General features: G+C 45.8%; 1 protein-coding gene across 3 annotated transcripts in view; it reads right to left on the bottom strand.

Annotated features, from left to right (window-relative positions):
• Positions 1-14992, bottom strand: part of LOC142575738 (nose resistant to fluoxetine protein 6-like) — a 191958-nt gene that overhangs the window by 23824 nt on the left and 153142 nt on the right. For all 3 annotated transcript variants that reach the window (XM_075685344.1, XM_075685361.1, XM_075685353.1), the window contains 5 exons: positions 13855-14025; positions 10790-10883; positions 10611-10703; positions 7898-8063; positions 330-409 (listed from right to left, as the gene is read on the bottom strand). In XM_075685344.1, the coding sequence (XP_075541459.1) occupies positions 330-409; positions 7898-8063; positions 10611-10703; positions 10790-10883; positions 13855-14025 (604 nt within the window). The remainder of the gene's footprint in view (positions 1-329; positions 410-7897; positions 8064-10610; positions 10704-10789; positions 10884-13854; positions 14026-14992) is intronic.

Here is a 14992-nt window from a genome sequence, read left to right as displayed (position 1 = left end):
AGTCGAGAATCTCGCCAATCGGGAGGTAGTTTTTCAATCAGGTTACTTAATCAATAAGAGTAAGTTACAATCAGAAAAACTGAATGGGATAACGTAAACTTGACGATATTCTACTGAGCGCGAATAAGAAATGCTGGAGGCTTAGCCACGAATGCGCCGCCTAAACGCCTGAAGTTCCTTCCACACACTGCAGATCTAAGCGAGCACAACAAGCAGAGAGGAACTAAATCGGTAAAATCAACTACTGAAACGAAAACGACTATCCTATAAAATGATAAACAATGACCGCTTAGATTCATGAAGGTTTATAAAACGGTGTTACGGCTTACCTCATCAAAAGAAAGACGATCAAGAAGAGCGCACAGTGGAGCTGCCAGTCTGCACTGACGTACCACAAGCTTGGAAGGCACTGAAAACAAAGCCGGTGAAGGAATGAGTGGCTTCAGGGTAGCGACAATGTTGAGCTACTCTTCTTACTACACGTCGAGCTGAGACGCGAATCCGCAATTATAGAAGGCCGAGGATGTACCTGCGGTTTTACCTTGCATTCAATCGCAGTTTAATTTCAAGGTTCATTGAGAAACAAAAATTATTCCGGCCTTAATTACAAGCTCGCGCAAAAACGGCTTCAGTTATAATGCACGTGCGTTACTGACATGCATGAATTACTTTCTAATGATATGCGGTTGTCTCGTAGTCTTATGAAGAATTAAGCTTTTGCTCGGGGCCAACTGCGATTTCCCTATTAAAATACATTTAAAACGCAGAAATGATTTTACGAGGCAACCATTGGACCAATTTGAATCAAGCTTGTTGCATTTGAGAGAGAAAGTTGAATTCTAGAAACACTAGGAAGCAGAATTTTGATTAAGGACATTGAATTTTTTAGCGAAGGTTGCCGTTAAAAAAAGATATAGACGCACGAAGTGTACAAATCCCGTAACTATGCACCCAAAACAAACATTACAGTTCTGTATGTTACATCTGTTTGAGCATCTCAAGCGAACAAATGTGATATGGGAATTTACAGCTTACGTGAAATTGTTACAATGTTTACGAAAGTCTTGCACGAGTCCTATTCAGAAATTACTGCTATATTTCAGAACCCTGTGTAATACATCAAGTTCTTCCAATGTATTATTAGACGCATTTTACAAAATTGTGATATAGTTCTTGTTTTTATTTGACTGTAAACCAATTGGCACCCTAAAGGGTGCTTTCTGTCTATAAGCACATTTAAAGATTCTCAAGGGGGTCCCCGAGGCTGCTTAAAGGTGCAAATCTGTTTACAGTGTTTAGAATTACAGAGTTATCAACTTGATATTTAAGTATTTTTAAAATATTGCAATTTTCAAGATGAAAAAAAAATAGCGCCCTATGCAAAAAGTCTGCTGCCTACAGTTTTCTAGAGTTCAATTTTTTTTAAATGCAACAAACCTCGCCAGAATCGGTGCAGCGGTTGTCGAGAAAACGATTTCGCTGTTCCCATGTATTTACACAGGAGTGGGTGCAAACATAGCAGCAGGGTACAAAGAATTCAAGATGCTAGAGCAACTTCAGCTTACATGAAAGATACGAGCACTTATAACCGTTAATTGTCACAAACATTCTCAACCTACAAGAACGATTCATTTCGAAGCGGGACGCGCGAATCTTAGAGCGACCATCTCTTTTTGAAGCGTGGTTGTTAATCTAAAAACGCTCAGGTTGTCTGCATTGGGTGCACGTTAAAGAACCCCAGGTGGTCAAAATTAATCTGGAGTTTCCCATTACGGTGTGCCTCATAATGAGATCGTGGTTCTGGCACGTAAAATCTTAGAATTAAAAAAAAATCACCGTCGATTACAATACTCCCTAATGCGAAATTTGAGCGCAGCTCTATCCGCGTTTTCATTTCGCGATATATTGAGGCATCGTACCGATCACCGCAACGACTGGCAGAGACCCGATGCGCGGCTCTATATACAGGGCCTTTCCTGAAAGTAATGTCAGTGAATTTATTGTGACGCGTCTGTACGTGAGAGTGCGGGCTAACCGGTTGAAACTAGTAGCGGGGGAACCCAGCTAAGCAGCGCTCTGTCGCTCAGTGTGCTGCTAGCATCGGAGAGCGTAGGACGGGCCTGTCCCCGAGAGTTGTTCTCTATTCTTGTGCAAGTGAAAATGCAGCGCTCGTTCGAACAAACATTTGCGATCAAGTATTGCGTGAAACTTGACAAATCCGCTGCGGAAACTGTTACAATGCTCAAGACTGCTTACAAAGGACATGCCCCATCAGATCGGCAAGTGTTTCGGTGGCACAAGACCTTTTAGGAAGGCCGGGACGAGGTCGACGACGAGGACCGCGCCGGACGGCCATCCATGACCGCCAGGGCTGACAATGTGACGCGAGTGAGGGAACTGTTGAACTCAGACCGACGATTAAGTGTTCGTTTAATGGCCGACATGTTAAACATTCCGAAAACTCAAGTTCATGAAATCGTTACAAATGATAACGGCATGCGGAAGGTGCGCGCAAAAATACTTCCAAAAGTGCTCACTGACGACCAAAAGTCACGCCGCGTTGAAACGAGCCAAGAAAACCTCGACATGTGCAAACGTGACCGAAAATTTTTGGACAACATCATTACAGGTGATGAGACTTGGGTAATTGAATATGACCCGGAGACCAAAAGGCAATCATCGGAGTGGCACACACACTCGCCCCCTCGCCAGAAGAAAGCCAGAATGAGCAAATCGAAGATCAAGATCACGCTCATCGTTTTTTTTTTTTTTGACGTCCGGGGACTGGTTAATTACGAATTTGTAGAACCTGGAACCACTGTGAACTCTAAATTTTATGAGGAAGTCCTCAAAAGACTGAAACGCAGGGTTCAACGCATCCGGCCGAACATCGCAGACAACTGGAAGTTGCACCACGATAATGCGCCGGCCCACAGTGCCTTCATCCTCCCAGACTACTTGGTCAAAGCAGGGGTGCCAACGATCCCCCAGCGCCCGTACAGCCCGGACTTAGCTCCCCCTGACTTTTTTTACATTTGCACGCCTCAAAACACCCATGAAAATCAAGCATATTGGGACAGTGGACGGGATCAAAGCAGCTTGCAGCGCAGCATTAAGGGCCATTCCGGAGCAGGACTACCGCAACGCATTTGAGAGCTGGAAGTCACGCTGGAGCCGATGTATTGACGCAAAAGGAGAGTATTTTGAAGGTTTTTAAACACTTGTAACGCCAAATTCAATAAATGATTTTTAATGGCCTTACTGACATTACTTTCAGGACGGACCTTGTATATAGACGGGTCAAACAGTTGCCGCGTCCAAGCAAGTGCGGCTTATAAGCAACCGTAATCTTTACTGGGAAACGCTTGCGAGCCGCAAGCGTTTAGTACAGCAATTAGTAGAGCGGCAAGTTGGGCTATAGTTGGTGGAAGTTCATCTTGTAAAATGGCAGTACTACATAATAAAATTCAGTTAGGAGCCTGCGCGCGTCCTGTCCTCTTCTACTTCTGTCCGTGTGTTTATAGCGCAGTACCCCCTTTTTACAAGATATGCGCGAAGGCGAGCTTTCTGGTTATTTTTTTCTTTCGCCCGCATGGCCGCCGCCACCACAGATGCACGTGCGTGAGCGCCATCTGGTGGTGCTTCAAGGTGGCTTCCACCGCTTTCCTGCTCATGCTTCCACTGCGCCCTACCCCTTCGCTTTCCTCCTCGCGCTCTCTTTGCTCTTGCCGTCTTTCATCCACCGCTGAGCTCCGCTTTCGCTCTTTCATTGTTCGCTGTGCTCGTTCGCTCGCTTACGCCGAGGAAGGACGAGGCACACTGATGATCAACGCAAGAACGGGCGCCTAAGAGCTGCGCTCTAAAAAAGAAGATAAACAAATCGTGGGCGGCGTGAATTTCACAGTCAGTGCTTGCGTCGTTGCCCTAGTTAGCAGCTACGCTTTCAAGAAAAGTTAGAGGCACTTGCGCCTCCTTACGCGCATTGAATGCGAAAGCATTCTGACTCTCTGCGCAATACTTTTCACTTGTTTATGTGCTCGAATTAGGCAAATTTTGAGAGTGGGCAACCACCCCAAATATTGTGGTTGGGCCAAGTCAATTTTGGGAGTGGGTCAGCTCGGTTTTGAACGTAGGTCAATTCAATTTTCGAACTGGGCAAAGTCAAGTTTGGGAGTTAGCCGCCCAAATTTTGGGGGTAGGTCAAGTGAATCTTGGGAGTGGGCCAGGTTGGTTGTGCATGTGGGTGAACTCAATTTATTGGGCAAAGTAAATTTTTTGGGTGTGGGCCACGGCGTCCATCCTGTTCAACGTGGGATTTTGCGGTGCGAGCCACAGCACGTCCAGCGCCGCGAATGTGACGTCATCACTTCCTTACGTTGGTCTTGGTACCATCGGATGTTAACGCCAGATGGACGCCGCATTTTCCGCTTCATGTGGCACAAAGTGCCTTCGCAGTAATATAGCAGATTGAACAGCAAGGACTCGGCGAGTAGTGTTCAACCATACTCCTGGTGGAATCTGAGCCTTCAGGAATATAGCTGCACCTTGCGGATTTTGCTTAACTCTTTAAGCCAGGGAAGGTAGTGATTCCGTGTTCGATCATCGGAGCAGGACGAATTTATCTTCAACTTTCGAAGCTTGATTATTCAAGAATCCGTATGAGTGTCCTTCGTGGCTGTGCGTTAATTACAGCTGCCGTAAGAAGTTTCCCTTTTTTGAATTTCCCTCCACCTTGATCTGCGGGGAAATTGTTTGGCTAACGTTTTCAGCTGTTCTAGCTCACTAACAAAAGTGCCAGCGAATGTACTCCTATCGCAAAAAAAAAAAAAAAGAAAACAGCGCAGACGAGAAAGCCGTTACTGACAACGGCCGGCTAGCCTTTGCATTATCCGCCGTGGTTGCTCAGTGGCTATGGTGTTGGGCTGCTGAGGACGCGGGATCAAATCCCAGCCGCGGCGGCCGCATTTCGATGGGGGCGAAGACACCCGTGTACTTAGATTTAGGTGCACTTTAAGAACCCCAGGTGGTCGAAATTTCCGGAGTCCTCCACTACGGCGTGTCTCATAATCAGAAAGTGGTTATGGCACGTTAAACCCCATAATTTAATTTTTTTAAGCCTTTGCATTTTTGCGATAGGCAGTAAAAGGAATAATAAACACTGCAACATTTGTCTCGTTTTAGAGCGCAGATTTTAGCCAGCCGTTCCTGTGGCGAGCGTGGGCGGCGTAGCCGAGCGAAAAAGCACAGCGAAAAATGAAAGAGCGAACACGGAGCAGGAGATGAAAGACGCAAACCGCGAACAGCGGAGACCAATGAGAGCGGCCCTTTCAGTGACGTGCGCGCGGGAAACTGCTTCATGCGGACACGCCCTACCGCTCGATGCGTACTCGTATCCGGTCTCAGCCGGACCGCCCATTTCGTACTGTCGTCTGCTCGCGTCAGCTCGCGCTTGTTTGCTTTGCTTGGTTTGGTCGAGTTCGGTCTTGTTTCTACTGTCATAGCTTCTGATTGTTTTGTAATCTGATTATATGCGCGACGCGCATTGTATAGTACCTTCTCCAAGACACGCGGCACCAGCGATTACACTGGAACCTTCGACGAGTCATATATAAAAACCGACGCGCTTGACCCGCAGATCAGATTTTCGACGATTGCCGACTTTGCCACATGTCTCTCAAATTCTTTGCCCCAATATATCGCGAAATCAAAACACGTGTAGAGCTGCGCTCAAATTTCACATTATGGAGTATCGTAATCGTGGGAGAATGTTTCTCTTTTTTTTCTTTATTTTCATTTTCAGGGTTCTGGGGTGCTGCTTCTGTAGGCACCACGCACTGGAGAGATGGCGGTGCGGCTGTTTCAGCTTCCTACAAGTGCTGCTGACGAAATCCGCTTGGACAGCTTGAAATACGACAGAAATGAGACGACATTCTGAACAGCAAGAGACGCGCGTTTATTATGTGCTTCAATTTTATAAGCGATGAACGGCAGCGTTCGAACTCATACGGCACGCACGGTTGTAGTGCTATACAGGGTGATCTTCTTAAAGTTTTATGTTAACTTTAAAAATCACCTGTGCCAGATAGCATAATTCTTTTCCTTGAGCTGCATTATTCAAAGAGGCCGGACATTACAAGCGCGAGAAATCGAAACACATATTCAACTAATTAACAAACATTAGCTAATTAACTCTCTAATTATTTACCTTGCAGCCTATATTGCAGTTTACTAATTGTAGCCGGTGAGCTTGCAAGACGTATCCACTTGAAATGAATTTCCAAGATGACACCAGTATCGAGATATTTCCCAAAGTGTGGAACGGAATACATGGGCGTTCCAGTTAATTTGGTGGTTCAATGAATAAAAATAATTTGTTAAAAAGGTAAGTGGAACAACAGTGCATTTTTACTGCAAGTTTGATGGCGCATATCTCCAAACTGGCGTCATTCTGGAAATTCCTTACAGACCGCGCGGCTTCACCCGACCACTCGGAGGACAAGGACGCCCCCACTACATACAATGAAATCACTAAACACTACTGCCTACAACGTAGAGAGTATAGCACGCCACACCGCACGCTCACTCGAGCTCAAGCGGTTACACTCAGAATGCTACAAACAGACACATACCGCACGCAAAACAGACTACACCACTACATGCCTGAGCTCTACGACAAGTCTTATTGCAGCAGTTGCAATATATCCCTTAACGTCTATCATTTACTCTGGCCGTGCTCGCAAGCTCACATAAACTCCGAACCGGACAAGCGCAAGTTTGAAGAAGCAATCCGGAGCGAAGAACTCGCTCCCCAACTCTGGACCGTCCAGCAGGTCCACGACGCCGCCAGGAAAGTCAACCTCCCGGTTCCGTCGTGGGAGACGCCCACTCCATGAGAGCCCCACAGCTCTCGTGGCCTGCAGGACCTTGAATAAAGTTGATTTCTTTCCTTCCTTCCTTCCTTCCTTCCTTCCTTCCTTCCTTCCTTCCTTCCTTCCTTCCTTCCTTCCTTCCTTCCTTCCTTCCTTCCTTCCAAGTGGGTACACCTTGCTAACTCATCGGCTACAATTCCTAAATTGCAATATGTGCCATGAATTAATCCACTGAAAAGATTATTAGTGGAATTTCGTTAATTAGTTAAATATGTGTTTCAATTGCTCGTGCAAGTAATATCTCCTGCTCTCTGAATAACCCAGCTCAAGGACTAGAATTGTGTTATCTGCAAAAGGTCATTTTTAAAAATTGCATAACATTTAAAAATGATTATATATATATATATATATATATATATATATATATATATATATATATATATATATATATATATATATATATATATATATATTGCCGCGAGACTGTCCGCTTGAAGCACTTTTATGTAGCATGTATTGAGCAACGGAAAGCTGTATCGGGAGTTTTTCATGTTGCTCTACAGTTTTCTCTTTGACACTTTCAATCTAACTATAATAAGTGAAAAGTTAATTAATTAATTAATTAATTAATTAATTAATTATGAGTAATTGTGTAATTAGGTAGACTGCAAAACAAATAATCGGGTTATCTCCAAGTGACGGCAAACAAAATTACCTTGGTTCTGTCTAGCTACGTGGCATTTGCATATTTTTTTAAATCTTGATGCCTGATAGCTGGGACATCCTGTACATGCAGAACGTTTAAACGCCTGCTTCGAGAGGAACAATGGCTAGAGGGCATCTTGAACGTGTATTGTGCCTCGTGCAAGATATGAGTCTTTTGCTCGCTAGGCTATGTGTGTATGGAATGCTTGAGCGCGCGGTTGCCTCTGGGAGAGGGGAGGGGTTGTTTAACATTCGCTTCTTATATAAGTTTTGCGTCGCGTCCCTCGTGGACGCCTACGTGGCTGGACACTTTTGACGCTCACCATGCGCTCGGAGTGGACAAAGTTGTTGACGTTGAGCAGCACAGCCCACCAGTTGCGGCGGCAGGCGGCTACCTCGGGCAGGATCTTTTCCTTCCAGATGGGACCAGAGCCAAGCAGGGGCACCAGGGTGAAGAAGCACAGCAGTACCAGGCAGCCAGGGGTCAGTCTGACGCCATGCGTGTAACAGCAAAGGAGCGGAGAGTAGGGGCTCTGTAGGGGCTAACCAGAACACTCTGCCGGCCAGGGCAATGTCGGTGCATGTTCGCGCCATATAAAGCTGTGGCGTACGCAAAGTAAACAAAGGTTGAGACGACAAGGACATTATGTTAATTTTAATTCGCCGTTATCACGTGCTCTCCAAATTCTGTTTCCATTTGTCCTAACCTACCTATTCTGGAGGAGTGATTCATTGCTTTTGCATTTTATGTATTCTTAATTATTTTGGCCTGCCCGCTTCTTGGCCAATCCACATGAGTGGGCATGAGCCACTCCACATCTACATGTGCCTGCCTATGTCACCTGTATTGTCTTTGCCTACTATGCCTGCGTAAAATTTTTCTAGACTATAGGCTCTGTAGGGGTCAAGCCTCAGCGTTTGCAGGTGCGATTTTCAACTCGAGTGTTAAGTTCGAGTTTAAAGCGCAAGTCGTTTGGCGGATAAGAGGCACACGAATATTTCAAGAGGCGCGAAAAAAACGCTTATACGAGTTATGAAGTTGTTACTCGCTCTACAATATGTTGACCTGGTTTTTTTCGACGCTGTCGTGAAATCAGAAAAGTCGTTCTTGCCGTCCTGACTGTATTGGGCATGAACAAAGAAATTGATGGCAATGTCGGAGTGTATGCACCGGGACATACACTATATCTGCCAACGGATACAAAGTGTTGATTTGGTCACTGCTACAAAATAGTAAAAAGACCTGCAGTGACGCGAAGACGCGCACACGAGTGCTAATTGGCACCAGCACACAGTGCAACTGCCGAAGCAACAGCAGCAGCATAAAAAAATGAAACGCCGACGTTTCAACCCCTGTAGTAGCTCAGCACCTGTGGTGTTCTCCTACAGAGCGCAATGTCATCATTCTAGGGGGCGCTGAGCTCTAGTCAAGCCTTTGTTTGCGTATACAGGGTGTACTAGCTTTCATACACCAAGATTGAAAAAATATGCAAATGCCACGTAGCTGGACAAAACCAAGGTAATGTTGTTTGGCGTCGCTTGGAGATACTCAGGTTATTTTTCCCATTTCGCCTAATTACATAACTAGTCGTAATTAAATAATGAACTTCTCAAATAATATAGTTAGATGAAAGGTGTCGATGAAAAAAATCGTAGACCAACATGAAAAACTCCCGATACAGCTTTCTGTTGCTGAATACGTGCTACATAAAAGTGTTTTCCCGAGCGTGAAAGGTGACACGCAAAGTGCCTCGAGCGGCCAGTCGCGCGGCAATTTTGCGTGCATTTGCGGGCTTCTTTCACGCTCGGAAACACACTTGCATGTAGCACGTATTGAGCAACAGAAAGCTGTATCGGGAGTTTTTCATGTTGGTCTACGATTTTTTTCATCGACACCTTTCATCTAATTTTATTATTTGAGAAGTTGATTAATTACTTAACACTAATTATACAATTAGGCGAGATCCAAAAAATAATCTGAGTGTCTGCAAGCGACGGCAAACAATGTTACCTTGGTTCAGTAGCTACGTGGCATATGCATATTTTTTTTTATATCTTAGTGAATGATAGTTGGGACACCCTGTATATAGGCTTCTTTGTCCGCTCCTCTCGACATCCCTGCGGTACTGAAAAAATTTGATAGGATTTGAATGTGATTGACGGGTATTTAGATGAAATTGGAAACGTTGGAAAGTACTGCGTCACCGGCTTCTGAGCTGAAATAAACACACGTAAGCAATAAATCAGTTCTTCACACGGCCAGTCGATTCCCGAAAGAAGAAGGAGTAAGAACATTATGTTTCTCAGTCTCGACCATTTAGATAGGTCTCCAAAAACACAACCAAAATAAGTTAAGGCAAACAACAAAAAAATGAAGAAGAGAAGGAAAGGAAAGCGTGTGTTAGACATGGAATACCTCAAAAAATGAACTTCGAAGTCATAAAACTAAAAAAAAAGCTAAGAAAAAAAATAGCACACGTGCACACTATGCGCTAATACAATTACGTAATATCGCGTTTATTCAAGAAAGCTGCCAAGGATTTCAGAGCAGATCTTTGTGCTGACGCGTTAGTCTACGGTCCAAGCAATTTTGCTAGAATGAACGGCGATACATTACACACCTGATAACGCATCCCAGTGACTCGAGCTGATGTGTTTCAGTTCGAACTAAATCTGAGGTGTTTTAAGTGAGAAATAAAACAGGGGCGTTTTAGTTCGAGCCTGTGTGTGAAATACCCCGCGCACTCACGGTGCGCACGGACTCCCTCGGGACAGAGGCTCTGCTGAATGGGCGTTCAGAAAAAAGTGCAAAAAATTAAAGGAACGTCAGGACGATTCGACGCTTTCCTCAATGCATCGTGCTTTGTTCCGAGCACGCGGGTAACTGCCGATGTCGATGAACGCGTCAGTTATGTTCACCGGACGTGAACCGCTTTATTGGGCTAAATTATGGTCTGTCTGTTTTATGTCTCGATGGTCGATACAGCAGACGCAATGCCTCTCTCCCGCGATTAAACATTACAAAAGGGAACTCACCTCAAGTACCTGTAGAGGAACATCCCGATAGTCTGCTTCTTGGCGTTTTTCTTGTCGAGATTCCTTATCACGTTCATTGCCAGGAGGAGCCCACTGCGCAGCGCGAGAATATCGGCGTGTAAGAGCAGAAAGAGGACAATCGAATACACGAGCAAATCTTTTTTAGCTTTACCAAGTACCTCAGAAAGAAGAAAGTGTCCACAGCTAGGAGACCATTGACGATGATTTGGAAGAAAAATGACTCCACGGCTGGTATGAGAAATTTGAGGCCTCCTATGTAAAGAAAGAAAGAAGACAGACGAAATTGGCAACAATTAATGGTAACGTTTCATTGCCACCAGAGAAGTTGCTGCCAGTTATCAGAAAGAAAACTCGCGGGCAAATGCTGACAGTGCAGTATTTAGTATCGTGCATTTCGCGTGGCCGCGAGAGACGTTGCGTGTACCTACGTGCATGCATGAACAGCTGCGTCGGAATGGCTGCAACACATACTGCACTGCGCAACTGCGGCATGACGTATATACGAACTGTATACGACTAAGTAACGTGTTTTTTCCTCCCCCCAAGCTCACTCAAAGGAAACCATGGAAGTCTTGAACTAAACCCATATAAAGCAACGTAGGTACAGGTGTGTGTAGAGCCAAGGTTCAGCGTTATTGCTATACTATTCATTTTTTTTTAATCACACGTAATTTTTCGGTTTATATTGGATGACAGAAACCCTCGTTTCTTTTTCTTAAGGACTATATTTTACGGAGCAATGTTTACTGGTCTTTTTTTTCCTCTGTGGTTATTTCTCACATAGCGCTGTATAAGTATATTGTCGGTGGTTATTTACGTGAAAGTGTGCTTGCTTCTTTAAGAAATATTGTGGTACTTTCAATTCGGGTGATATATGCCCCTACCTGCTTTCTTTATCGGCGCGCAATTTCTGCACTGGCAGACAGGCAAAGTTAGCGAAGTTGTGTGGTAGTGAAGTCATGAGCCACATGGCTGCACTGCCATACGTTCCGGCCGAGCAACGCAAGAAGTGTTCCCAATTATAGGGCACAAGGTTGCCAAGTAGCGACGTGATGATCGCAGTAAAAGAGTGTGCTTAAATCTTACGCTAAGCTGTTTACCAAACGCAATACGAAGCTATACTGGTAACGGTGTCAGCGTTGTCGTAATAAACAACAAGATCCCCCAATTTCAACCTGTGTCGCAATCAAACTTCGATGCAGCGAAAGGTATTCGTACGAATCAGAAGTGACTGAATATGCCACGTCTGGACTTGCAACATGTAAAACTTTAATAATCACGAGTGCAAGGCTACGCTTATTTCTCAAATCGTACGCCCAATTATCACTATTGGGGGCGAGCTCCACCACTGGAAAAGCTAGCGCCACCGTCGGCGTGACGTGGCATGAGGGATCACGTGGACACAGCGGTCGCGTCGGCTGCTTCGGAAGCGCCGAAGCGAGCTGAAAACGAAAGTTTAAAGTCCCAAATGCGCCGCGGTTCTGATTAAGTGGTGAGGCTTTCCAGCCTTGGGTGTCTGCTTGAAAACACTTGAAAGCACTATAATAGGTAGTGGCTGCCTTTGGAGGCGTGCAGCATGGTAGGCTGCTCGGTGCCACAATGCCGGACGTACACAACGGAGCCCGGTGTCAGCCTTATTCACACGTAGCCGCAGGGCAAGGAGCTGCGTGAAGCTTGGTTGGCGAAACTTAGAACCGGCTGACAGCCATCGGCTACAACTCGGGTATGCAGCAAGCAGAGACGCGAGGAACATTTCTGCTACGGCGCCGGGACTGCGCGATGTTCGGTGAGTAGCAGAAAACGCGCACTTAGACGCTCGTCCGCGCCCGCTGCCCGGCTAATGTCATGACGCTTTGGTCTATGAACTTGTTGATGCTAGATACTGGCAAGTTCACTGGAAAGGAAAGGGAGCGATAAGACGCACATTAAGAAAAGGCACGGCATATGGCCATGTTTGTGTTATGAATTAATGCACTGGATTACGAAAAAGACGCAGAGGGAACTCGCACGCTGAGAAGACCGATATGATGCGACGCAACTTGAGCAATAATATTGAAATGTCCAAGAATTTAGAAGACAAAAAAGATTGAATCGTTGCGACGGCACATCACAGTCGCCGTAGGCGTCGACGTCTCTGTAAGGAAATTATTTTTGAGCAGTTCTGATAGCGTCCACGCAGCAATAGTTGCTAGTGTACTGTGAAATGCTCACATGCTCATATGATGCGGCCAAAAGCTCACGACACGGTGCGAACGCGCGCTCACACCGAAAGCAAAACATTGTGCGCGGACATGCATGCAGACGCGCAGTCGGTCGCTACGAACCCGTGCGATCGCTGCATTGAGGCTTCATTCTGTTATGCCCCATTTGGTTACACAGACAGCCTACTATAAGAACATATTTCACACAGTTTACTCTCAGCGTTTGGCTACCTTTCACGCAAAAGCCGGCTCGCGAGACTCCTTCGTGGCGACCGCGCGCAGTGACGTTCAATGTACGTATTCGGTAAAGAGATTCTGTGCTTTCAGTTTGCCCAAGATTATTATATCGACAGTCAGAAACTTCCCTCGTTTTGAGAGTACCTACATAAATGTCCAGGAGGGCTGCCGCGTGGTGTTTTTAGTGAGCGCCGTAAGCGAAACCTTTGAGGAGCGCGTGGCGTGATCCATCATACTACGTAAGAGAGGCGCTTCCGACATATGGCGACTCCGTAACTCCTCGCCGCCAATACTGTTGGCATATTCCAGTCAAATCGAAGTTATATATGAAGACAAATCTAGCAACTTTTCTCAAGGTTTCTCGATTTCTGACCGAGAGCTCCGGACATTAATTATAGCGTGAATCACAAAATACCATGGGAAAGTTTTGAACGCTGTAAAGAAAACAAATAGGTCAAATAATTAATTCATACCACGTAGGTCAACCAAAAGCGCTTGTTTGTTAACCCTACCCATGTCTTTGGTCTTTTGTGCGCGCTCAGTTCAACAATGAATCATTAACGACTCACCAAAATTTCCGTTTTATTCCAATTCTTATCTTTATAAGGAAGAAAAAGACTGATATTCGCCAGGTGAAAGCATGTCCTAACGCATTATGGCAGTCCAAAGTGTTCGCAGCTGGAGCTCGACATGGGCGTACTCGGCGATCAGTTCGCTTTTTCTCGACGCCTATGATCATGCTACCAGAGAAGCTATGTGTGCGTCCACGGTTCGGTTGTACCTACGCACTGCTTGGAATTCGACGTTGAGGTACGTCTGCGACAGGACCACCCAGAACATGGTCATGACCCGGATGCCGTGCAGACACTGCATGGACGAAGGCACGTCCTCTGTAGTCAGCAGCTGCTTCAGGTTGCGGAAGACGCCGAATGTGGCCAGCACACTCTTGTCCGCTTCTGAATTTGCGAAAGGAACAAAAAAAAAAGTTGGAGTCCGGAATAAGTCGAAACTATCTACGTGTACGAGTAGGTACTATCTTTAGTGGCACAAATTTTCCTATTGACAGGCTAATATACAGCCTGTTCAAAGTGAAGCTTTTCGTTTGAAAAATAAACGCAGTCGTGTAACTACCTTGCAGACGACCGACATAGGTAGCTGAGGGGTCGTTATGCGTTGACACTGAGTGCCCTCCAGGAACATGAGCATGAAACGGGTCGAGCGATGTGGAGTGATACTTTAAGCTGCCGGGCCTCGCACTTCTATCGACGCGTCGCGCTTTCTTTTCTCCCTCCGTAATAAACCACGTGCATTAGCTAAAGTACGCGTGTATCACGTAACTCTCGAGCGTACACCCGAGTGACTCTGGGGTGATTGAACGTTAATCACGCATGAGGGGGGCGTACATAAAGGTGCGCCATTATGCAAGAGCTAATGGTGGCTTTCCCGAGTTGACGGCGACTCTGGATAGTACGCGAGCCAGTTACAGTCGCCGCTGAAAAAGGGCTATCGCATCTACACAAGCTAGATTGGTGCATCAGTGGGCCAGAAACGTAAGTCTCGTGGATGATTCGCAGAACACCGACTTGTTCAAAAGCTTTCGCCCTTTGCACCTCACAGGAGAGCTGTCTAGCTACTAAATTAAGTGAGCCCGAGCGATTTGCGGCGCGCGGAAGAAGCGGGAGGTTGGATCATCGGTTTCCATACTAATATTACTAGCAGTAAATTGGACTCTGTAGTCGCTCATCCACCGCGAGAATGATAGGCAGTAACGACATCGATTTTTCTACGATTCAGCATGGCTTCGTCGAAAATGATTTTATTGCGACAGCAACTATATGGACACTCCAGACGCATTTTTACCGTTGCCGGTGTTGCCATCACGGCGACCGTTATGTACCGTATAAAATCCACGGGCGATAACAC

Source organism: Dermacentor variabilis, chromosome 1 (assembly GCF_050947875.1).
Source record: "Dermacentor variabilis isolate Ectoservices chromosome 1, ASM5094787v1, whole genome shotgun sequence".
Lineage (NCBI taxonomy): Eukaryota > Metazoa > Arthropoda > Arachnida > Ixodida > Ixodidae > Dermacentor > Dermacentor variabilis.
This window is presented reverse-complemented; position numbering and strand designations above follow the sequence as displayed.